At 40.1% G+C, this 25,963-nt stretch overlaps 1 protein-coding gene across 3 annotated transcripts in view; it reads left to right on the top strand.

The window, feature by feature from the left end:
- The window catches only part of LOC126161890 (vitamin K-dependent gamma-carboxylase), an 80,844-nt gene that overhangs the window by 32,875 nt on the left and 22,006 nt on the right, over nucleotides 1–25,963 (top strand). For all 3 annotated transcript variants that reach the window (XM_049918030.1, XM_049918031.1, XM_049918032.1), the window contains exons 4-7: nucleotides 2,393–2,578; nucleotides 2,654–2,817; nucleotides 21,362–21,505; nucleotides 21,777–21,910. In XM_049918030.1, the coding sequence (XP_049773987.1) occupies nucleotides 2,393–2,578; nucleotides 2,654–2,817; nucleotides 21,362–21,505; nucleotides 21,777–21,910 (628 nt within the window). The remainder of the gene's footprint in view (nucleotides 1–2,392; nucleotides 2,579–2,653; nucleotides 2,818–21,361; nucleotides 21,506–21,776; nucleotides 21,911–25,963) is intronic.

The raw sequence follows: 25,963 nt of genomic DNA, 5'->3' as shown, positions 1-25,963 counted from the left end.
ATGCCAGCCAGTGTAGCTCACTGAGTAGACTGCTGGGACATCAAAGCCACATTCACCATGGAGCTATGGCTCAAATCCTCATCAGGTTTCTTTTTCACATTTAGACATCTGTTCCTTAGTTCTCACTGTGTTTAAGCAGGATGTCACTTTGTCACATGACAGTAGTCTCTCACATGGCAGTGGGATCCATGCATGAATGTATCTACTAACTGTGCAGTGCACAAACATAACTAGTCCTGCCAAGTTCATGTAGGGTGGCTTCCCGATGTAGTACTCAAGTGATGAATATGTTGATATGTGTTTGGTGCTGGGTGCATTTAATAACCAAGGTGCTGCTGCTGCAGTAGTATGCTGCATGGTACCCTCGAATGTACCATCCCAATAAAAATGTTTTTCATAGCCTGGAGTTACGCCTTGGGAAATGGGTAATCTTCATCGACGAGTAATGGACAGAGATCATCCAAGGACTAGATGTACCTCAAATACAGAGGATGTGATTCTCGAAACCATTCACCAGCCATGTTGCAAAAGTATTTGTGATATTCAAAGGAATTTCCAGATCTCTCAAAGATTGGTTCTTGAAGTGTTGCACTATGAAGAACTGACCCCAGAGCATTACACATTAACTCAACACCAGTGACTAGGAGACCACATTTGACATGAACAGTTTTCCAAATGGCTTTTGCACCAATGGAAGACAAAGAACATTGTATAAATAAAGTGATATGGACTTTCAGATCTAGCTTCAACTTCCACAACAGCCATTATTGGTAGGAACACAACCCGCATGTCACCCATGTAAATGGCTTTCCGGCAAATGTGGGAGGAGTCCTTCTGGACTTTTACCTATTTCCAGACAAATTGAATGTGCACCTGTATCATACATTTACTTGCAGTACTTTGCCTGATGGATTAGAAAATGTTTCACTTGGTGTACAGTGACAGTTATGGTTTCAGCATGATGATGGTGCACCACCACACTTTGGATTGAATGTGCGTAACTATTTAAATGAAGTGTTTCCAGGGAAACAGATTAGTCACGGAAATCAAATGTTCTGGCCTCCACATTCACCAGACCTTAATCCACTAGATTGTTGTTTGTAGGGGCATTTTACGGAACAGGTTCATAGCACTCTACCCATGGATATCCACATGCATACCACTTCGGCAATGATGGATGGAGGTGTGTTACACAGGGTCCAGCAAAGTATGATCCAGTGGGTGGAAAAGTGCTTGCAAATGCAAGGTGGTCATCTTGAACATCTTCTCTAAAGCGAACGTTGCTCTGTGAAGACAAGCCTGGTCATCAAATGGTACAGAATGGAGTTGTTGTGGGTAGCAGAATATGCAATCTAGTGTAGCCTACCTATCGAGTTTTTTGTACCTTATTGGCTATATGATGATACTTTATCCACTAGTATTTTGTATTAGCATTACTTGTGTCATGGACAAAACAAAGTGGTCATTTATGTCTGTAAGAAGTTTATGTTACTTCTTAATGTTTAAATAAATTTAATAATTACAGGAAGAAATACACAAGATACCACACTGTGGAGATGTAAATTGAATACAAATTGAGGTTTTAATTGAAGAGTGAGTGGGGAATATATGTTTGGTATGAACATGAATCGAACATCGGCAAGTCTGCATATCATTCCTCACAGCTACCTTTTCTCACTGAGCTAATGGGACAGCTCTGGCACAGAGCAGAGTTCATGCTACCTGTTCTTGGCTGTGCTGCACACCGTTACAGTGTTGCTAGAGCCTCTCCTTTAAAGTACATTTCTATTAAATCTATTTGTAGGACTAGATTTTGTTAGATGCACTTTTGTTTTGAATTGGGATGAGGAATTGCATGCTGACAGCCAAGTGCAGTTGGACAGTCAAATCTAGCACCAGACTCAAAACCAAATTTTTCAGCACAAAGCACAAAAGCCTGAAATATATGTATTTTTGCCAATAGAAGTGTCATATGATGAGTAGCTTTTATAACTATTTGTAATAAAATTTTATACATAGGAAAAATTATGCTGTTAACCCAGAGATTTGTTTAAACTATAAGCATAGTTATAATGGAATTCCTCTTGACTTCACAAAAGTCTTGATCAGTTTAGTCAGAATGCTATGGCGACCAGTTTTGTGAGAGGTTATAAACCATAGTTTGACAAAACAATTTTTCTGATATGGGATCTCAATAGTAGTGTTAGTAAAATGGAGAGAAAAAAAACAAGTAACTATGTTTCAGACTTTACAATTGACAGTTTTGGTTTTGGCATCTCAACCAACTGCCTAATCCTGTGTAATGTAATGTCATTTTCTCTACTGTTCTGCACTTGCTGCTTCGTGTGAACTACTAACAATGTCAGTTGTTTATGTTTGCATACACTTCCAGGTCATTAGATGCAGTTTTTTGTAAAGTGAAGTATGATTCACCAGTCCCATTGTGGAACTATGCCATTCTCAGAGTACAGTTATTTATTGTCTACTTTATTGCTGGACTGAAGAAAATGGACCAGGACTGGATTGAAGGTTATTCTATGACTAACCTGAACAACCATTGGGTATTTGATCCTTTCAAGTGAGTAAAATTTTATGTATGGTAGATCAAGCCAGAAACTGTACATTATTTGCTAATACTGTGTATTGGTTACAGGCTGTTACTAACACCAGAGCAAGTGGATTATTGGATAGTACATGTCAGTGGCTTTCTCCTTGATCTAACAATAGGGTTTTGGCTCTTCTTTGACAAAACAAGGCCTTATGCTATATTCTTCTGCACAACATTCCACCTTATGAATTCAACAATCTTTAGTATTGGTAAATATTGCAGTTAATATTAATAATGTTTGAGGAATTATGGAATTAATGTAGTAAAAAATAAATTTCATTTTATCTAAAATTTTATTGTCCTTTGTATACATTGATGAGCCAAAACGTTAAACGCATTGCCCATCTCTAGACTGAATGCTGCCTGTTGGCATTGTAGGCGATGTAAGGGAAGTACACAAGCAGAGCAGATAGGAGTGGGCAATCATTCTAGTGATTATATGGGCTTCCAGATTGAGAAATCCACTAATGTGTGTGACTTTGACAAAGGCCAGATTGTTATGGTCCAGTGCTTGAGATCAAGCCTTCAAAAATGGTGAAACTGATTGGCTGTTTGCATGCTACTGTTGGAAGGTGCTTAAAGGAAGGTGAAACTATGAGTTGAAGAGAAGGTGTTAGACCCCACACCTCATCTTCGACTGTGGAAGTGACAGGTGGTGAACTGTGACAGATCTGACAACAAAGTGAAATACCGGGACAGGCACAAGAATATCAGAGTTCCCAGAATGAGATTTTCACTCTGCAGCGGAGTGTGCGCTGATATGAAACTTCCTGGCAGATTAAAACTGTGTGCCCGACCGAGACTCGAACTCGGGACCTTTGCCTTTCGCGGGCAAGTGCTCTACCAACTGAGCTACCGAAGCACGACTCACGCCCGGTACTCACAGCTTTACTTCTGCCAGTACCTCGTCTCCTACCTTCCAAACTTTACAGAAGCTCTCCTGCGAACCTTGCAGAACTAGCACTCCTGAAAGAAAGGATACTGCGGAGACATGGCTTAGCCACAGCCTGGGGCATGTTTACAGAATGAGATTTTCACTCTGCAGCGGAGTGTGCGCTGATATGAAACTTCCTGGCAGATTAAAACTGTGTGCCCGACCGAGACTCGAACTCGGGACCTTTGCCTTTCGCGGGCAAGTGCTCTACCATCTGAGCTACCGTAGCACGACTCGCGTCCGGTCCTCACAGCTTCACTTCTGCCAGTATCTCGTCTCCTACCTTCCAAACTTTACAGAAGCTGTCATTCAGTCATCAGAGTTACTGCTCAGCACACTTTGTTAAACATGGGGCTCCTCAGCAGACAACTCCTATATGTTCCCATGCTGACCTGATGACATCATCGGTTAAGATTGCAATGGGCATCACATCTTTGAGATTGGACCACTGATCAGCAGAAATGTTTCTTGTAACAGCAGGCCTTTAGTTAACTAGGTGAAAGAATGATTGAAACATGCACCACTCCACAAAGGCAGGTCAGTGGGGCAGTATCATGCTATAAGGGGACATTCAACTGGTGTTCCATGGGTCTTGTGGTAGTTATTGATGGCATCACCACTTGCTTTCCTTCATGCTTGATGTCTTCTTGATGGGAATGAAAACTTACAGCTACATAAGGCCAAAATCATTTCTATAATGGTTTGAGGAGCACGATAATAAACTAATGCTGATGTCTTGGCCAGCAACTTCATGTGAACCCAGTGGTGACACTGTCAAGTCCTAGCTCCACTCTCACAGACCATCTGCCCATAATTTCTGGAAATTAATGTGAGCTGTGCATGTTCTCACATACCTCCAGAAACTTACCAAGGTGATGTCAAATCCAGGTCACATAGAATCACAAGTGTACTGTGTTCCAAAGACAGACCAATATGCTATTAACCAGATGGTTATAATGTTTTGGCTCATCATTGTAAATAACAATAGAAAATATAGTTATTTCTAGTTTTACCTGATTAACTTATGTGTAATAGATTCTTAAAAAGCATGTTCATATAAATTGTTTGCATAATATGGGTTGTTCTTCACATTATGCTCTCCCTAGCATTAAATGTTGTTGAACTGATAATCATACTATTAACTGAATTTTCTGTCAGTGCTTGGCAGAACATAACAATATTAAATAGAAAACACTTCCTAATGTTCTGCAAAATTATATTTATTTTGTCATGAACTGACTTTCGGCTTCTTAGGCATTTTCGTGTGACAACTGAATTTAATTTTGCAGAACATTAGGAAGTGTTTCCTGTTTAATTTACTGAGTGAGGTGGAGCTGTGGTTAAAACACTGGACTCACATTTGGGAGGATGATGGCTCTAACCCATGTCTGGCCATCCTGATTTTGGTTTTCCGTGATTTCCCTAAAATCGCTTCAGGTAAATCCTGGGATGGTTCCTTTCAGAGGGCACAGCCGACTTCCCTTCCTAATCCAATGGGACTGATAACTTCACTGTTTGGTTCCTTCCTCTGAATCAACCAACCTCTTTAGGGCATACTAGCAAACAGGGGTGTAAAATTACACTTCAGATAGTTTAAATTGACAATGAATCTGATGAGCAGTCTTTGTTTGGATTGGCTCCACTTAGTACTAAATCAAAATGCTGAATACCCTCAAGAAAGGCAGATAAAAATGACTCTTCAAAAGGAACTACATTATATACATATTCTCTGAGAAATCAATATACTGTTCCTCTATTCAGACGACATTGTATGTTTAAATTAAGGAGTTTAAAATGGCTGAATGCTATTTTGTATGTCTTGAAGTTCTAATCTATTTAGACTGTCATAGCACTACAATTATTCATGTTTGGAAGGCACATATTGGAAAGAACTGCACTGGGCCACAAAATTTTATACATCTACATTTATACTCTGCAAGCCACCCAACAGTGTGTGGCGGAGGGCACTTTACGTGCCACTGTCATTACCTCCCTTTTCTGTTCCAGTCGCGTATGGTTCGTGGGAAGGACGACTGTCTGAAAGCCTCCGTGCACGCTCGAATCTCTCTAATTTTACATTCGTGATCTCCTCGGGAGGTATAAGTAGGGGGAAGCAATATATTCGATACCTCATCCAGAAACGCACCCTCTCGAAACCTGGCGAGCAAGCTACACCGCGATGCAGAGTGCCTCTCTTGCAGAGTCTGCTACTTGAGTTTGCTAAACATCTCCGTAACGCTATCACGCTTACCAAATAACCCTATGACAAAACGCGCCGCTCTTGTTTGGATCTTCTCTATTTCTTCCGTCAACCCGATCTGGTACGGATCCCACACTGATGAGCAATACTCAAGTATAGGTCGAACGAGTGTTTTGCAAGCCACCTCCTTTGTTGATGGACTACATTTTCTAATGACTCTCCCAATGAATCTCAATCCGCCTTACCAACAATTAATTTTATATGATCATTCCACTTCAAATCGTTCCGCACGCATACTCCCAGATATTTTACAGACTTTCTATGTATTCGCAATACATTACATTTGTCTATGTTAAGGGTCAGTTGCCACTCCCTGCACCAAGTGCCTATCCACTGCAGATCTTCCTGCATTTCGCTATAATTTTCTAATGCTGCAACTTCTCTGTATACTACAGCATCATCCGCGAAAAGCCGCATGGAACTTCCGACACTATCTACTAGGTCATTTATATATATTGTGAAAAGTAATGGTCCCATAACACTCCCCTGTGGCATGCCAGAGGTTACTTTAACGTCTGTAGACGTCTCTCCATTGATAACAACATGCTGTGTTCTGTTCGCTAAAAATTCTTCAATCCAGCCACACAGCTGGTCTGATATTCTGTAGGCTCTTACTTTGTTTATCAGGTGACAGTGCGGAACTGTATCAAACGCCTTCCGGAAGTCAAGGAAAATAGCATCTACCTGGGAGCCTGTATCTAATATTTTCTGGGTCTCGTGAACAAATAAAGCAAGTTGGGTCTCACACGATTGCTGTTTCTGGAACCCATGTTGATTCCTACAGAGTAGATTCTGGGTTTCCAAAAACGACATGATACTCGAGCAAAAAACATGTTCCAAAATTCTACACAGATTGATGTCAGAGATATAGGTCTATAGTTTTGCGCATCTGCTCGACGACCCTTCTTGAAGACTGGGACTAACTGTGCTCTTTTCCAATCATTTGGAACCTTCTGCTCCTCTAGAGACTTGTGATACATGGCTGTTAGAAGGGGGGCAAGTTCTTTCCCGCACTCTGTGTAGAATCAAATTGATATCCCGTCAGGTCCAGTGGACTTTCTTCTGTTGAGTGATTCCAGTTGCTTTTCTATTCCTTGGACACTTATTTCAATGTCAGCCATTTTTTCGTTTGTGCGAGGATTTAGAGAAGGAACTGCAGTGCGGTCTTCCTCTGTGAAACAGCTTTGGAAAAAGGTGTTTAGTATTTCAGCTTTAAGCGTGTCATCCTCTGTTTCAATGCCATCATCATCCCGGAGTGTCTGGATATGCTGTTTCGAGCCACTTACTGATTTAACTGAAGACCAGAACTTCCTAGGATTTTCTGTCAAGTCAGTACATAGAATTTTACTTTAGAATTCACTGAACGCTTCACGCATAGCCCTCCTTACGCTAACTTTGACATCGTTTAGCTTCTGTTTGTTTGAGAGGTTTTGGCTGCGTTTAAACTTGCAGTGAAGCTCTCTTTGCTTTCGCAGTAGTTTCCTAACTTTGTTATTGAACCACGGTGGGTTTTTCCTGTCCCTCACAGTTTTACTCGGCACGTACCTGTCTAAAACGCATTTTACGATTGCCTTGAACTTTTTTCATAAACTCTCAACATTGTCAGTGTCGGAACAGAAATTTTCGTTTTGATCTGTTAGGTAGTCTGAAATCTGCCTTCTATTACTCTTCCTAAACAGATAAACCTTCCTCCCTTTTTTTTATATTCCTATTAACGTCCATATTCAGGGATGCTGCAACGGCCTTATGATCACTGATTCCCTGTTCTGCACTTACAGAATCAAAAAGTTGGATGGAATGGATGGATGGAATGGATGGATGGAATGAGATGCACTTCACCCAGTGGCTGTAGTGGACTGTGCAGATTTCTCCCAAGTGTTGGCACAATATTGGAGCATTGTAAAAGATGTGTCATTATGAGATTCAAGCCAAAGATATTTTTATTATAGTGGTCTCATTAGTACAGACTGTGATGTGCAGACTTGGCAATAAATTCTCTTCTCCTATTAGTCTCACTTCAGCAGTGATGCTATAAAGTACTATTAGATATATGAGAGTGAGTCATAAATGTTTGTTTATCACCTAAAAAATGAAGAAATACGATTTTTTGCAGGTACATGTCTGCAGTCCTGGTAAAAATTGAAATCCCTGCACCACAATACTGTTGCATGCTGCTAGAGGGGCTGAAACAAAATTGTGCTGCCCATTTATAAAGAGTAGAGTATTGTACAGTAGTAGACTTCCTCTGCTGCCAAAACACTTTACATAGCAAATCAGTTTCTGAGGAAACTCATCAAAATCGTGAAACACTTTCAAGAAGTGATAGAGAGCTCTAAGAACAATAACTGGCAAAAAAGTTGAGAATCTCATATGCCTATTTTAGATAACTAAAAATACTACCATTACCCCTTGCTCCAGTGTAGCTGAAACATTGAAATTTCTTAAGAGAGGTATTTAAGGTGGTGATGGGAAAAAGTCTGAATCTACAAACATATGGGGGTCATTTCAAAAGTTCTGCACACTGTAAGATTGGATTGGAGAAAATACTTTATTTTACAAAATATCTTTACAGACTTTCAATATAATCTCCGTTCTTGCTTATGACAGCTTCTCAACATTTTGGCAACATCTGTATTCCAGATACCGTGCCTTTGTTGTTGAACTGTATGATTACTCATGCCACCTAACTGGTAGCATCGTCAGTTGTGTCAAAACGTTATCTGTGGAGTTGCTCCTTCAATTTGGGAAACAAATCAATGTCTGGGGTCTCATATCAGGACTGTGTGGTGAGTGAGGAAGTATTTGCCATCCCCTTTTGTCAAATGTTTCTCTCACTAGTAGGGCAATGTGCAGTTTGCATTATCATGCAAAAGGAAGACATCATCTGCGAGCATGTTAGGCCTTCTTTGACAAATTTTCAGGCACAAAACATTTTGCAGAAACAGCTTGTACCATCTGCCTATTATAGACATTCCTTGGGTCACTCTATTTGTAGCTATGACTCCACTCATGTTGAACAACAAGATCATCATCAGTTTCATCTTTGACTGTTGGCAGAGGAATTTTTTTGGGTGTGAAGAGAGTCGGAACTTTCCCATTGTGGCAATGGAGACTTCAGGTCTTGCTCAGAATCTTATACCCAGATTTCATCAAGTGCAGCAGTACTTTTAAGAAACTGTTGTCCTTTCATTCAATAAGGCTGAAGCAATCCTTCTACAATTCTTTTGTGACTTGCTTTCTGCCCTTCACTCAGCTCACATGGAGCCCATCTGGCAGCAGATTTTCCCATCTTCAATTTTTCAGTTATGATTCTGTAATGTGAAGTGACAAACGTTCTGGCACCATATACAATTTCTTCACATTTTTTGTCAATCCTGTCTCAAAATGTCATTAACAATAACCTGAGAGCTGTAGTCTGTTGCGGTTGATGGCCCTCCATTTCTTGGGTTGCCTTCAGTGCTTTCCCGACCTTCACAGAAACAAGCAGACCACTGTGAAAATGTGTTACTAGCCACTACATCATTCCCACACACCTATCTCAAAGCTTTATCAGTTTCCGTTACATTCTTCAATTTTAATATAGGAATGCTAGTCATTATGTGTAATCCAAGCTGACTCAGTTCCAGCTTCCATTTTAAAACTAAATTACTGACAACAAAGCCATGTAAACCAGCAAACACAATCATCATGCCTAAAGTCTCACTAACAACTGACATGAATTTCAACTTATTCATGCTACCATCATGCGTGTGCAGTGTGCAAGACTGTTGAAATGACCCTCATAATGTAAGAATACAAAAGAGCCTGCATTTAGTACATGCAAACTCAATACTACTTTAGTACACGCAAACTTAAGTCCATACCAGAAAGGAAGTATACACTTGGGAATGAAGCTGTTTAGTAAGTTATCCACACATACTAAAAACACTGATGATAGAAAATAACTTCAGGTGGCAATTATGGAGTATCAGCTGCACCACTGATTGTATTATATTAAAGAGTATACAGCTTCTGTACCTTAGCTTGATAAATATTTTTATTTATTAAGAGGTAAAACATTAGCTTGATTATTATTTTTTGATTCTTATTTCTTAAGAGGTAATTCCACCCCCCAATGAACCACAGACATAACCATTGGTGGGGTGGCTTGCGTGTCTCAGCAATACAGATAATCGTACTGTAGGTGCAACCACAACTGAGGGAATCTCTTAAGAGCCCAAGCAAACATGTGGTTCCTGAAGAGGGGCAGCAGTCTTTTCACTAGTTGCAGGTGCAACATTGTGGATAATTGACTGACCTGGACTTGTAACATCAACTAAACTGGCCTTGCTCTGCTGGTACTGCAAACAGCTGAAAGCAACATGAAACTATATTTCCGAAGGGCATGCAGCTCTGCTTCATGGTTAAATGATGATGGCATCCTCTTCAATAAAATATTCCAGGAGTAAAATAGTCCCCGATTTGGATCTCCAGGTGGGGACTACTCAGGAGGATATGCTCATCAGGAGAAACAAAACTGGCATTCTGCATATTGGAGTGTGGAATGTTAGATCCCTTGGCTTAGAATCATACAAGAAGGTTGTATGCATGGAAGATACCGGGAGACACTGGAACGTTTTCGATTGGTTATATAATGGCTAGACAGAGATTTAGGAACCAGATTTTAAATTCTAAGACATTACCACAGGCAGATGTGGACTCTAACCATGAACTGTAGATTAAAACTAAAAAAATTGGAAAAAGGTAGGAAATTAAGGAGATGAATCTTGATAATTTGAAAGAATCAGAGGTTGTTGAGAGTTTCATAGAGAGCATTAGGGAATGGTTGACTAGAACAGGGGAATACAGTAGAAGATGAATGGGTAGCTTTGAGAGATGAAACAGTGAAGGCAGCAGAGGATCAAATGGTAATAAGACAAGGCCTAGTAGAAATCTTTGTATAACACAATACATATTAAATTAATCAATGAATGGAGAAAATTTAAAAATGCAGCAAATGAAGCATGCAAAAGGGAATACAAACATTCAAAAAAACAGGACCTGCAAAATGGCTATGGAGGAATGGCTAGAGGACTGATGTAAAGATTTAAAAGTGAATTTGACTAGGGGTAAGGTAGATACTGCCTACAGGAAAATTAAAGAGGTCTTTGGGGAAAAGTGATGCAGCTGTATGAATACCAAGGGCTCAGATGGAAAACCAGTCCTAAGCAAAGAAGGTAAAGCTGAAAGGTGGAAGGAGTTATATAGAAGGTCTATACAAGGGAGATGAACTTGAAGGCAACATTATAGAAATGGAAGTGGATGTTGATGAAGAGAAGATGGAAGGTACGATACTATGAGAAGAATTTAACAGAGCTCTGAAAGATCTAAGTTGAAACAAGGCCCCAGGGATAGACAATATTCCATTAGAAGTACTGATAGCTTTGGGAGAGCCAGCATGACAAAACTCTTCCATCTGATGTGCGAGATTTGTGACAGGACTTCAAGAAGAAGATAGTAATTCCAATTCCATAGAAAGCAGTTGCTGAAATTTTAAACTATCAGCTTACTAAGTCAAGGTTGCAAAATACTAACTTGAATTCTGTTGTGAATTGGCAGGAGCCAATTCACGGAGTTTGGAGGAAGCTGAAAGGCACGCGTTTTAAGCTCACGCAGGCTGGCGTGAGGTCTGGAACAGGTCAGAGAAATAAGACTAGCACAACAGGAGGTAACTGGTAGAATACTTAACTTTAATCCACAATTGGTGAACATCTCTCTTCACTGTACATGCTTCAGAATATAAATAGCAAAGGATATGGCGCCTTGCTAGGTCGTAGCAAATGATGTAGCTGGAGGCTATGCTAACAATCGTCTCGGCAAATGAGAGCGTAATTTGTCAGTGTAGCTTCGCTAGCAAAGTCGGCTGTACAACTGGGGCGAGCGCTAGGATGTCTCTCTAGACCTGCCGTGTGGCGGCGCTCGGTCTGCAATCACTGACAGTGGCGACACGCGGGTGCGACGTATACTAGCGGACCGCGGCCGATTTAAAGGCTACCACCTAGCAAGTGTGGTGTCTGGCGGTGACACCACAAATTCTTTACAGAAGAATAGAAAAACTGGTAGAAGTCGGCCTTGGGGAAGATCAGTTTGGATTCTGGAGAAATATAGGAACACGTAAGGCAATACTGACTCTAAGACTTATAAGATTTGTTAAGGAAAGATAAACTTACTCTTATAGCTTTTGTAGACTTAGATAAAGCTTTTGAAAATATTGACTGGAATATTCTCTTTGACATTCTGAAGGTAGCAGGGGTAAAATACAAGGAACGAAGCCAGACAGCGGTTATAAGAATTGAGGGAGATGGTACGGAAGCAATGGTTGAGAAGAGAGTGAGGCAAGGTTGTAGCCCATCCCCAGTATTATTCAGTCTGTACATTGAACAACTAGTAAAAGAAACCAAAGAAAAATTGAGAGTAGGAATTGAAATTCACAGAGAAGAAATAAAAACTTTGAGGTTTGCTTAATTCTGTCAGAGAGAGCAAAGGACTTGGAAGAGCAATTGAACGGAATGGATAGTGTCTTGAAAGGAGGGTATCAGATGAATATAAACAACAGCAAGACAAGGCTAATGGCAAATTAAATCAGAGGATGCCAAATGAAATAAATTAGGAAAGGAGACACTAAAAGTAGTAGGTGAGTTTTGCTGTTTGGGCAGCAAAATAACTGATGATGGCCAAAGTGGGGATGATATAAAATGCAGACTGGCCAGGACAAGAAAAGCATCTCTGAAGAAGAGAAATTTGTTAACAGCAAATATACATTTAAGTGTTAGGAAGTCATTTCTAGATGTATTTGTATGGAGTATTGCCCTTGTATGGAAGTGAAACATAGGTGATATACAGTTTAGACAAAAATAGAATAGAAACTTTCAAAATGATGAAGATTAGATGGGTTGATTGTATAACTAATGAGGGGGTACTGAATAGAATTGCGGAAACAAGAAATCTGTGACACAACTTGAAGCAAAGGAGGGATTAATTGGTAGGACACATTCTGAGACATCAAAGGATAACCAATTTTGTATTGGAGAGAAGTGTGGGAGGTAAAAATCGTAGAGGGACACTAAGAGTTGAATGCAATAAGGAGATTCAGAAGGATGTATAGGTTGCAGTAGTTATTCAGAGATGAAGAGGCTTCACTGGGATAGAGTAGCATGGAGAGCTGTATCAAACCAGTCTTTGGACTGAAGACCACAACAACAACAAGAGGTAGTACTTTCCATTGTATTGTATTGTATTGGATATCAAATTTCAACTCTAACTGTATTCCATTGAAAACTATTCATATATTTAAAATGTGTATTGTGGTACTGACAAGAAGTCCACAGCACTGATGTTTATTGCTGAGTATTGCAAATTTGAAAATGTTACTGGAAAGTAACAATTTGATTAGATAATTTGAAATAATAATCAGTCTTGATCGCAAATTTTTACTAAAAATTAAAAATTGTTTGTCAGTGGCAACCAGTTTGTCATATCTATACCAGCATCAGACCACGTCTCTGGCGTGAATGAAAAAAGAAAAGAATATATAAAGTTCTCCTTACAGGATAGCAGGTACCAAAATTATACGATCCATTTTATTGTGTAAATAAAATATGGATACATGATCATAATAAAGTAGAAAGGTGTTTATACCATTAGGCAGTTAGCAGATATGATGAGCGAAGCACTAAAAAGTGTCAGAAGAAATCTCTTACAACTGCTAAATAGTGTCAAAATGCTATAAAGGGAAAGCTCTGCCCCTCTCCTGCTGCACAACCTCATCACGAGCCAATAGGGCTTGACATATGATGATAATGTATGTGATGACTGTAAATATCAATCTACACTCCTGGAAATGGAAAAAAGAACACATTGACACCGGTGTGTCAGACCCACCATACTTGCTCCGGACACTGCGAGAGGGCTATACAAGCAATGATCACACGCACGGCACAGCGGACACACCAGGAACCGCGGTGTTGGCCGTCGAATGGCGCTAGCTGCGCAGCATTTGTGCACCGCCACCGTCAGTGTCAGCCAGTTTGCCGTGGCATACGGAGCTCCATCGCAGTCTTTAACACTGGTAGCATGCCGCGACAGCGTGGACGTGAACCGTATGTGCAGTTGACGGACTTTGAGCGAGGGCGTATAGTGGGCATGCGGGAGGCCGGGTGGACGTACCGCCGAATTGCTCAACACGTGGGGCGTGAGGTCTCCACAGTACATCGATGTTGTCGCCAGTGGTCCGCGGAAGGTGCACGTGCCTGTCGACCTGGGACCGGACCGCAGCGACGCACGGATGCACGCCAAGACCGTAGGATCCTACGCAGTGCCGTAGGGGACCGCACCGCCACTTCCCAGCAAATTAGGGACACTGTTGCTCCTGGGGTATCGGCGAGGACCATTCGCAACCGTCTCCATGAAGCTGGGCTACGGTCCCGCACACCGTTAGGCCGTCTTCCGCTCACGCCCCAACATCGTGCAGCCCGCCTCCAGTGGTGTCGCGACAGGCGTGAATGGAGGGACGAATGGAGACGTGTCGTCTTCAGCGATGAGAGTCGCTTCTGCCTTGGTGCCAATGATGGTCGTATGCGTGTTTGGCGCCGTGCAGGTGAGCGCCACAATCAGGACTGCATACGACCGAGGCACACAGGGCCAACACCCGGCATCATGGTGTGGGGAGCGATCTCCTACACTGGCCGTACACCACTGGTGATCGTCGAGGGGACACTGAATAGTGCACGGTACATCCAAACCGTCATCGAACCCATCGTTCTACCATTCCTAGACCGGCAAGGGAACTTGCTGTTCCAACAGGACAATGCACGTCCGCATGTATCCCGTGCCACCCAACGTGCTCTAGAAGGTGTAAGTCAACTACCCTGGCCAGCAAGATCTCCGGATCTGTCCCCCATTGAGCATGTTTGGGACTGGATGAAGCGTCGTCTCACGTGGTCTGCACGTCCAGCACGAACGCTGGTCCAACTGAGGCGCCAGGTGGAAATGGCATGGCAAGCCGTTCCACAGGACTACATCCAGCATCTCTACGAACGTCTCCATGGGAGAATAGCAGCCTGCATTGCTGCGAAAGGTGGATATACATTGTACTAGTGCCGACATTGTGCATGCTCTGTTGCCTGTGTCTATGTGCCTGTGGTTCTGTCAGTGTGATCATGTGATGTATCTGACCCCAGGAATGTGTCAATAAAGTTTCCCCTTCCTGGGACAATGAATTCACGGTGTTCTTATTTCAATTTCCAGGAGTGTAGATATGAATAAAATACAATATGAAACATTAAACAATGGAAACTGCAGTTAGGAATATCAACAATGTAGGAAAAGATAGAGTGCTGCTTGCCATAAGGATTACATTTTAAGTTGCAGGACAGCCACAATTAATAGACACTTACACTTAAAGCATTTGGCTGCAGGTTTCATAAGAAGAAGAGGAAAACAGAAACACACACAATTCATTCACACACACACATAACTGCCAATTCTGGCAGCTCAGGCATTCTGGCCAGAGCTTCTGGAGTTGACAGTCATGTGTGTGTGAGGTGTGCGGGCTTGTGTGAATGAATTTTGTGTGTTTCTGTTTTTCCCATTTTCTTTCAAAGGCTGCAGCTGGATGTTGTGCTTGTCTGCAATTTAGCATGTAGTCTTTACAGTAAGTAGCAACCTATCTTTTCCTACATTGTTGGCATGAAATATTACATTAATATAAGTTGGCCATAGTAGGATTACTTGATATCTACAAAAGTTAATTACAAATGTGCATGAACAACCAATAAAGTTAGTTGTAAGAACACCAAACTACCATTTACGGACATTGGGTGAAAGTTCAAACTGCACTGTTGAAGTAAAGATAAGTGTAGAGATGCCAGCCATTGCTGTGGAGCAGGTAACGTGAAACCTCGTGATGAGTAGTGTCAGTGGCAAGGAATATGGCATGCCAGAGATGTAACAGCACCCTGTCTCTGTAGTGAGTGATGGCATGCTTCTGCCATTACATTTCTGGCATGCAATATTCCACGCCACTGACACTGTTCATCGTGAGGTTCCATGACTGATTATTATCTCATATTGTAAATTTATTCTTAATCTTGTATTGTTGTGTATTGTATTGTCCAATCCCTCAATATATATTTTCATTGCTGGTGTGATCAAATGACTGATACAAAGAAAGAAATTTCTGTGAGATATTCCACTTTATCAATGAGCTGTGCCAGTTTGTTTTGGCACCTCCAGACACATGCTGTTATACTGTGGCATGGGAATTTCAGTGGAAACCAGGATAACAGACAAGTGCCTTCAAACAAACAAAAATTAATTATGTAGCTTTATTTATTTATATGCTCAAAGTGATCAATGTTTATATTTACATTGGGTAGATGATGGCCTACAGTACATTGCAACAGATTTGTATAAGATTTGTTTCTCTGAGTTGCTTATATGTTGCCTTTGATCATAACCAGCACAATTACTATCCTAGCTCATCTTTTATAGACCAAAAACCGTGATGCAGCATGTAACAGTTCATGGCTTTACTCTGTCACTTTCGCTATATTGATGGGGCTGCCTTGACCCGAGGTGTAGGAATTTAAGCTTGACTAACAAGGGGAGGCCGCCAATTGTGAAATTCAGGTTCGATTCATACTGCACATAATAAAAACTCATGGCCAGAGGTGTAATGTGGCAAAGCACGAAGATGCACTTCTCAGCCATTGTCGAGAAAATCGACAGTTAACAGAAGCCATTACCGTTAAATACTCTCTACGATTAAAAATACTCTCCAGCATCATGGCGCAGCAGTAAGCGCTCGGGTTCGTAATTCAAAGGTTGCCGGATCGAATCTCGCGACATGCAACTTTTTTTTTTATTATTTGTTTTTTATAATTCAAATATATATATATATATATATATATATATATATATATATATAGAGAGAGAGAGAGAGAGAGAGAGAGAGAGAGAGAGAGAGAGAGAGAGAGTCACACACACACACACACACACATATATATATATATTTAAAAAGAAAGATGATGAGACTTACCCAACAAAAGCGCTGGCAGGTCGATAGACACACAAATAAACACAAACATACACACAAAACTCTAGCTTTCGCAACCAACGGTTGCCTCGTCAGGAAAGAGGGAAGGAGAAGGACAGACAAAAGGATATGGGTTTTAAGGGAGAGGGTAAGGAGTCATTCCAATCCCGGGAGCGGAAAGACTTACCCTAGGGGGAAAAAAGGACAGGTATACACTCGCACACACACACATATCCATCCATACATACAAGACACAAGCAGACATTGTCTGCTTGTGTCTTGTATGTATGGATGGATATGTGTGTGTGTGCGAGTGTATACCTGTCCTTTTTTCCCCCTAGGGTAAGTCTTTCCGCTCCCGGGATTGGAATGACTCCTTACCCTCTCCCTTAAAACCCATATCCTTTTGTCTGTCCTTCTCCTTCCCTCTTTCCTGACGAGGCAACCGTTGGTTGCGAAAGCTAGAGTTTTGTGTGTATGTTTGTGTTTATTTGTGTGTCTATCGACCTGCCAGCGCTTTTGTTGGGTAAGTCTCATCATCTTTCTTTTTAAATATATTTTTCCCACGTGGAATGTTTCCCTCTATTATATATATATATATATATATATATATATATATATATATATATATATATATATATATATATATATATATATATATATATATATAAAAAATTCCCGGCAATCAGTTGCAACAATTATGCATATAATAAGTTGTTGAAAGTCGTTTGTTGTGGAAAAATAATACTTGAAATAAAACACAATATCACAAATAATATTCAAGTGGATACAATTTATTGAAAAGTTCGTATACACTCGCACATAATTAACAGTTAGTGACCAGAAGTAGCTGGAGTATCGCACGAACCACAGTGATAGTTATCATAGGAACATGGAAAGCAGAAAACAGCACGACATCGAGCACATCTGATAAACGATACACCTAGCATCTGTCAATTGTTGTTTCGCCACTTCACTGTGTATAGAATCCTCTTCGATCACATCACTTTAATGCGAAGGTCCCGCATCGTCCTCCAATTGTACCGCCTCCATTTTTCCGTTTGTTTAACAGGGTGTACCAAAGCTCTCACGTACGCACTGATTTTCGACGATGTTATAAGTTGCGCTAGGGACCGCATCTACCTTCTTTCGAAGTTAGCAGGCAACTACGCTGTTATGCGGCGGCTCGTTTCAGCCCATTCAACGTCTGTCCTTCAAGTGTAACGAGCGAGTAACGGAGTTTATATTTCATACCTGCCACAGCAAATTTGTGTTGGTGGGGTCTCTAGTCTAATTCGAACGTTTGACTTACACTACACGTATTCGTTTCGGAATATCGTTTCTACGTCTTCCGTTAACTATACGTGGTAAACATTATGAAGCCAATTAATAACATTTGTGAAATACAACTCTGTTTGCGGAAAACGTAATGATGTTCGAAGTCGCCAGTTTTTCCGCGACAAATGACTTTCAACAACTTATTATATGCATAATTGTTGCAACTGATTGCCGGGAATTTTATATATATATATATATATATATATATATATATATATATATATATATATATATATATTTGAATTACAAAAAACAAATACTTAAAAAAAGGTTGCATGGCGCGAGATTCGATCCGGCAACCATCGCATTACGAACCCGAGCGCTTACCGCTGCTCCACGACGCTGTGCAAAATTATTAAGCGTAGAGAGTATTTCATCGCAACGGTTTCTTTTAACTGTCCATTTTCTCGACAACGGCTGAGAAGTGCATCTTGGTGCTTTGCCACATTACACCTCTAGCCAAGAGCTTTTATTATGCGCAGTATGAATCGAATATGAATTTCACAATTGGTGGCCTCCCCTTGTAAGCTATTCCTCCTCAACTCCTCACTGTTAGGGATGTTTTTCCTCAGGTTTTGAATTGGCCTATGGTTTCTGTAAAAGAAAGAATAATCTGCCAGATGCCTCCAGCGGCTTCTTATTCTGCTTCTTCTTCTTGTTACTTCCGGGCTGCATGCACTCGATCTTCTTCAGGCGGGAGATGTCCACCCTGGCGGTGTCTGTTGCCGGATGTACAGGACAGCTTGGTCCATCATGTACCGCCAGTCCTCGCCGGTGAAGATCGGATGCTGCCCGTTTATCAGCTCCAGATCTGCACACCAGACGAGTTCCCTCCCATTGATCTTCTGGTTTAAGGGTTCACACCCCCAGTGGAACGGATATGGTTTATGGGGTAGGGGAGGGATGTTGGTTATCGTGACAGAATAGGGATTGCCATTATGGGAGTAGCTGCTGTCGCGCAGGGAATCTGTGATCTTGGTGAGCAACTTCCTCACACAGTTCTTGTTGGGGAGGGGGAGGCACTCGAACGGCTCATCTTCTTCTTCTCTCTCGGTTTTCATGGGCGTCTCCTCTGTCGTCTGCATTTCCGCAGAGACAGGAGTGACGGCTGCTTCCGAGGGGGCCGTCTCCTTGTTGTCGGCGGTTGTCCCCAACTCCATGACCACCTCGCTAGCAACCTGCGTTGCCGCGTCAGCCAGAGAGGAGGTCGTTTGTGTTGCCGCGTCTACCCCGTACTGGTGGGGGTCGGCGGCACATTCAATGTCGTGCGAGACACGAGGTACAGGGCAACCCTTAGTTGTGTCATCTCCCGACACGTCTCGTCTAGTTCCGCTCTCAGGGCCGCACTCTCCTCCGCCATGGTGGATTTGAGTGCGGTGATTGCGTCCTCGTTGGCTTCCTGCAGTGCTTGGCGGAAAGCGTCCACATCGTCTTTGTGGCGCAGCCCGCTTCCCCTACTAGAGTAGGAGGGCGGGGTGTCCACCTTTTCTTCTTCTTCATGTGTGGTGGCCCCTTTCCGCTGCTTCTATGTCTTCAGATAGCCGCAGCTGCAGCTGCAGCTGTGCGCATTTGTGGCATGCGAGCCACCGCAATTTATGCACGTTGCAGTGTTTGTGAATTTTACTGTTTTTCTTTAGTCTGCATTCATTTGGGACTATGTGGTTTTTTTAAGAATGTCATAGTCTCAAGGATATGTAAACAAGGCAGTGTTGGGACTTTTCCTGGTGCTAATTCAAACCTTATGGCTACACCATGTAGTGAGAGATCCCTGCCTAAATTTTGTGTATTGTGAATGTTAAATATTGCACAAGGGAATTTTCACAGCCCAAAGGTATATACTTTTCTTCATATGTTTTTGGAACTGTATTTTGACAGGGCAGTCCTCGTCTGAACATTATAAGGAAACAAGGACTGTTGAGGACCATAACTGTGCACAATAAATACTAGTTATTCTTAGACCTATCTATTAATTTCAATAGTTGCTCACTGTGTGTGGGGTTTGAATAGATACAATTGGGAATGCCATTTTTCAGCCACATGTCACAAATGTGTTCCTCTGTATTACACAGCACCTGGTAGATTGCAACAGATTACATACATAAAGAGAACATAAATACAAACTTTTGGATATGGATTTATTTAATTTATTCATTGGCACTATGTAAGTAGTTTGGGGCCATTGATAATTACATGGGATGTGTAAAACTTCTTAAATGAAATAAAATGAAAACAACAGCAAAAACACTGATGATGATGATCATACACATATAGTTTTAGAATTTACTTCATTTTATGTCTGTTAGTAACAGGAAAGAGAACAGGGAAGATGTCAGTCACAACCCATTTACAGGTGCTATCGCAGCATTTGCTTGGAATAATTTGGAAAAACTGAGGCAAAATCTAGTTAAAAATGGTTACTCTATGAGAAATCTAAATAAACATTTTGTTTCAGTGCTCTGTACATTTAATCACGCTCTGGTATTATGTTGTTGAGTCGTAAGCTAAATTTAATTCGCTCCTGTAATTCCTCCATTGTGTTGCAAGTTTCCTCAGCTGCAATGACATTTGTGATCCTGCATTCCACTCAGGTCGACTTCTGCCAGTTATTGTTATGAGTTTCAGTGCTCTTTCATATCACACTACTTCATCATGTTAGTGAAAAATTCTACTGCTCTAATCTTCTGCTACGTGATTTTATCTTGTTTCCACAAGTGATTATTAAGTTTTAAGGATTTTTGCAAAATGAAAAGTACTGACAGGTTTCAGATGTTGAATATGCTCAGCTGTCAGGGAAATTCTTTTGGTGACTGTTTTGAAAGATTCTGAAATGAGCTGAATGCAATGGAAATTATTTCATGAAGTTTAAAAAAAATTAGAATGATGAAAAATTTTCCTAGTATCTCTTATTTACTAAAAGGGTAAACAACATCCTCTATACTATGTATTGTTATGTCACATTGAGGCACTGCTTTTTGGCTCCAGTATTGCTCTAGCTTCATGAAATTGTTAAGTCATTAACTACAAAATCTTTGATCCAGTATCAAAGTAGGATTTGGCATGTGTATATGACTGGACTTTTAATGCTATGTGACTTTAGTGTACCTTTTTTATCACAATACTTCCATCCAATATATTTTCCTTTCCCAGGAATGTTTCCATATGTATGCTTGGCAACTATGCCAATATTTTGCTATCCTGATTGGCCAAAAACTTGTAATTTGAACATCAAAAAGTTACTGTGGAGCCGCTCATTATCAAAGACTAAATTGGAGGAGAAGAAGCTAAAGAATTGTAAGTTTTGATTTTAACTTGTGAAATTCCTAATGAAATAAAAATAATTTAATACTTTTGAAGCCAATAACATTAGTTTATTTTTAATATATTCATAAGGAAACCTAGATTGAGGACAGACTCAAAGTACATTTTGAATGAATATTTGTGAATACTATTGAGCACACAAACTCTGAATTTTATTATAGTCTTACACTGTATACAGGAAAATGCATCCTAAAACTGTGTAGTCATTGGTATTTATTAAAGTATGTTTTTCTTCTTTTTTCAGTTAAGTCTCATCAGCAGTCAGCTGTCCCAGCACAAACACTTTCACTTACTTGGAAACACAGTTTTGTTGCTACATTGCTCATTTCATACACTGGCCTGCAGGTTTTCTTACCCTATTCTCATTTTATAACAAAGGTGACTGAAGTGAATTTCAGAATACAATGGTTCATATTACACTAATAATAATAATAATAATAATAATAATAATAATGAAAATAATAATAAGTTGTTTGACATCAAATGATTTTGCGTGTTTTCAAAAGCTGCATATCAAAATTACAAATTCATTTTTCTAATTGCATCATGAGCTTATGATTGATTTTCAGTGTACATAAATATTATCTCCCTGTTCATTTATTCTATAGAGGTGCAATATATTCCAATAGTATGACATAGTAATTACTTAATATTCTGTGGGACATAGTACAAACAAAAAAGAGGCATCTTACTTAGATTCACCAGAGCATATTTTTACTTACACGAGTGTTTTATTCTGTGTCAAATAATGGTACTTTTCCAAAGAACAAAATGGTTACTGGTAAGTAGCTTTCTAAGGTAAACTTTCAGCTTTGGGACTGAAAGGATTACAACTGCACAAGGCAATAAATTTCCTACTTTGATTGCTGCATCCACACAGTCCTGTCCTGTTATTATGGTATTTCTTTCTGGTTATTGTATTATGTTGCTGTAGATTAAAGTTCATTTACTTCTGGTGCCACAGATGCTGTGCAACATCAGTACCTTGTATTTTAATGAAAGCCCTCTTAGTTTATGCACCAACAAAGTGTCAATCATTGAATGTGACAGGAAGAGGCAAAATGACTCTGGGGTAGGATTTTACTTATGCAACAAAATGGTAATTAAGGGAACTGATTGGGTACAATGATCCAAGGTAATGCAACAAAATAGTAAGAAAAGGAACTGACTGGGTACTGGGTAAGGTAACTTACCTTGGGTCATTGTACCTAGTCAGTTCCTTTTGTTACTATTTTGTTGTGTAATTAAACTTCTACCATAGTGTCATATTGCCTCTTCCTGTCAAATTCCATGACTGACATTTTGTTGGTGCATAAACTAAGAGGGCCTTCAATAAAATACCCCACTATTTCATTCATAACACTGCTGCAGTAGTTCTCTAAGTCATAATAAACTTTATGTTTGCAAACATCAAACATCATCTGCATATGTAATTATTTCAGGACTAAGAGAACAGTGTGAAACAAATTAGTATTCTTCTTTTGGGTACCTTCTAGTTACCAGCTACTACAAGCATTTCACATGCTCTCAGTCTATATTAAAAGCAATCTTGATTTACATTACTCAGTCATAGACCTTAGTAGAATACGTCTCGAAGCTATATTTGAAGCAGCTGGTGTAATGCACAAACAAAAATTCATTATTGTCTCACATTATTGAACTCCTAACTGATGAGATAGTATTTATAGAAAAAAATTAATTATTTAATACTGCAGTTGTCCAAACATAAACAGCATAAAATTATAATTGTAGATGACATTAACACATACAAAAATGGCAAAGGAAAAATGTGAGTCACATGGTTAATTCCCTGAAGCCAGTGAACTACTACTGTCTGAATAAAAAGCCCCTAGACTAAATGCGTGTTGTGATAACATAATTAGTGATGTACACAGAGACACTCTTGAATGTGATGCTACAGAATTATAGTTGGAGTCACGAACAATGGTGGTTGAGTTTAGGCTAGTTTTGCGCACCTACTTCATGCATACTCCGACAGCCAGTGAGTGATCAGTAATATTCAGAGCGCTCTGCTGTGAATGCCATAGCTAATGCAAGCATTAAACGTTATCATAGTGAGCTGATTGCTGAATTTTTATTCCATTTGTTGTGAGCTGTCATGGCTGATGTTAGTGGTAAGTGATACATTCCAGAAGCAAGTGAGAGACATAATTTGCAGGATATATGCTTTCTTCATGCGGAAAGCATGCGAATGCACATACTGCATCTGTCACTTGGAATTTTCAACAATACAATCCTTATCTGTGCCTTAACATGTGTGAACCGCCATCATTTGTGGATTGGACTGTAGTAGTATCAGATCATGCAGGACTATGGCTTAAAATGGAAAATTCAGCTCCGTATACCACAGAAAAAACAAGCCATATATAGAATTCTGTGCGAAGCTAGTGACACACATGCACATCCACACCCACCCACCCACCCACCCACCCACCCACACACACACACACACATACACACACACACACACACACACACACACACACTTCCCTCAAGTACTAAATTGCTGATACCTTGATGTCTCAGAATGAGTCCTATCAACTGATTCCTTCTTTAGTCAAGCTATGCCAAAAATTCCTTTTCTTCCCAATGATGTTCACTACCTCCTCATTGGCTACATGATCTACCCACCTAATCTTCAGCATTCTTCTGCAGCACCACATTACAGCAGTTTCTATTCTCTTCATGTCTGAACTGTTTATTGTCCGTGTTTTTTACTTCCATTTAAAGCTACACTCCAGACAAATACCTTCAGAAAAGATTTCATATCACTTAAATCTATATTGAACATTAACAAATTTCTTTTCTTTAGAAACAGTTTTCTTTCCATTGTCAGTCTACATTTTATATCCTCTCTACTTCAGCCACCATCACTTATTTTACTGCCTAAATAGCAAAACTCATCTACTGCTTTCAGTGTCCCATTTCCTAAAGTAATTCTGTCAGCATTGCCTGATTTAATTGGACTGAATTTCATCACTATTGTTTTGCTTTTGTTGTTCTTCACCTTTTATCTTCCTTTCAAGACACTGTCCATTCTGTTCAACTGTTCTTCCAAGTCCTTTGCTGTCGCTGACAGAATTACAATGTCATCAGCAGTCCTCAGAGTTTTTATTTCTTCTCCTGCATCCCTTCTCTACCAGTGCTTCCCTTTCATGCCCATTGACTCTTATAACTACTCACTTTTTTCTGTACAAGTTGTATACAACCTTTTGCTCCCTATATTTTACCCATGCTACCTTCAGAATTTCAAAGAATGTATTCCATTTGACAGTCAGAAGCTTTCTCCAAGTCTGCAAAAGCTGTAAATGTCGATTTACCTTTCCATAACAGATCATCTAAGATAACTTATATGGTCAATATTACCTTGGATGTTCCTACATTTCTCTGGAATCCAAACTGCTCTTCCCTGAGGTCAGCTTGTACCGTATTTACTCGAATCTAAGCCGCACTTTTTTTCTGGTTTTTGTAATCCAAAAAACCGCCTGTGGCTTAGAATCGAGTGCCAAGTAAGCGGAAGTTCTGAAAAATGTTGGTAGGTGCCGCCACAACTAACTTATGCCGTCGAATATATGTAGTGCTACACAGGCATGCTTTGCAGGCACAAAGATAAATACTGGCGCCAAAACATCTGCGTCAGTAAATAAATTAAAAAAAAAAAAAAAAGGTGGAAGACGAGCTTTTTTTCTCCGCCCCGAGTTTCGACCACTGCATTTTCATACATCATCCAACGAAGTAAATACAAATTAAGTATTGTTCATCTTTGAATTTAGCAGCATTTCAGTGTACTACAAAAATCCGACTGGCAAGACTGTTTGGGATGTTTGCCAATATGGCCAACTCTATGTTCTGAATTTTTTCTTACCTGTGAGAAGAGATGGTTGCTAATAGGAACTTTTATGAATTGTGAATCACATGCAATATTCTCTTCACGATAAGAATAATATGAATATAAACATTTTGCCATGTATTCTTTTGTGTTTTCTGCTATCTCATTAAAAACCTGTCTGCCTAGTAAACTACGAAACTAGAGTGAGACAACAGCAAACGCGGAAGAATATACATATCATGTCATGTTTATATTCGTATTATTCTTGTGCCTAATAGTGATACAGTCAGAAATGAAGCACGGCAATTGACTAGAATTTTAAATCTAAGATGACTCTAATTTCTGTGCAGAATGTAATGTACTAAAGAGGCATCTTCAAAGATTTTCAAACGGAGAAAATTTTTCGCTAAACTCTCGTTCAGAACATGTTCTATCATCCGCATTCTATTATTTGGTTCTTGTTGATCGTTATCAAAGAAAGCAGCAGTGGAAGTAACAACAAATAGCAGTCTCTTGCCATTGTTTCGCTAATGAGACGATCTCTCTCTCTCTCTCTCTCTCTCTCTTTTTATCTAATTTTT

The sequence above is a fragment of the Schistocerca cancellata genome, chromosome 2, assembly GCF_023864275.1.
Source record: "Schistocerca cancellata isolate TAMUIC-IGC-003103 chromosome 2, iqSchCanc2.1, whole genome shotgun sequence".
NCBI lineage: Eukaryota > Metazoa > Arthropoda > Insecta > Orthoptera > Acrididae > Schistocerca > Schistocerca cancellata.
The sequence above is the reverse complement of the archived record's forward strand: the minus strand, read 5'-3'. Positions and strand labels throughout refer to the sequence as shown.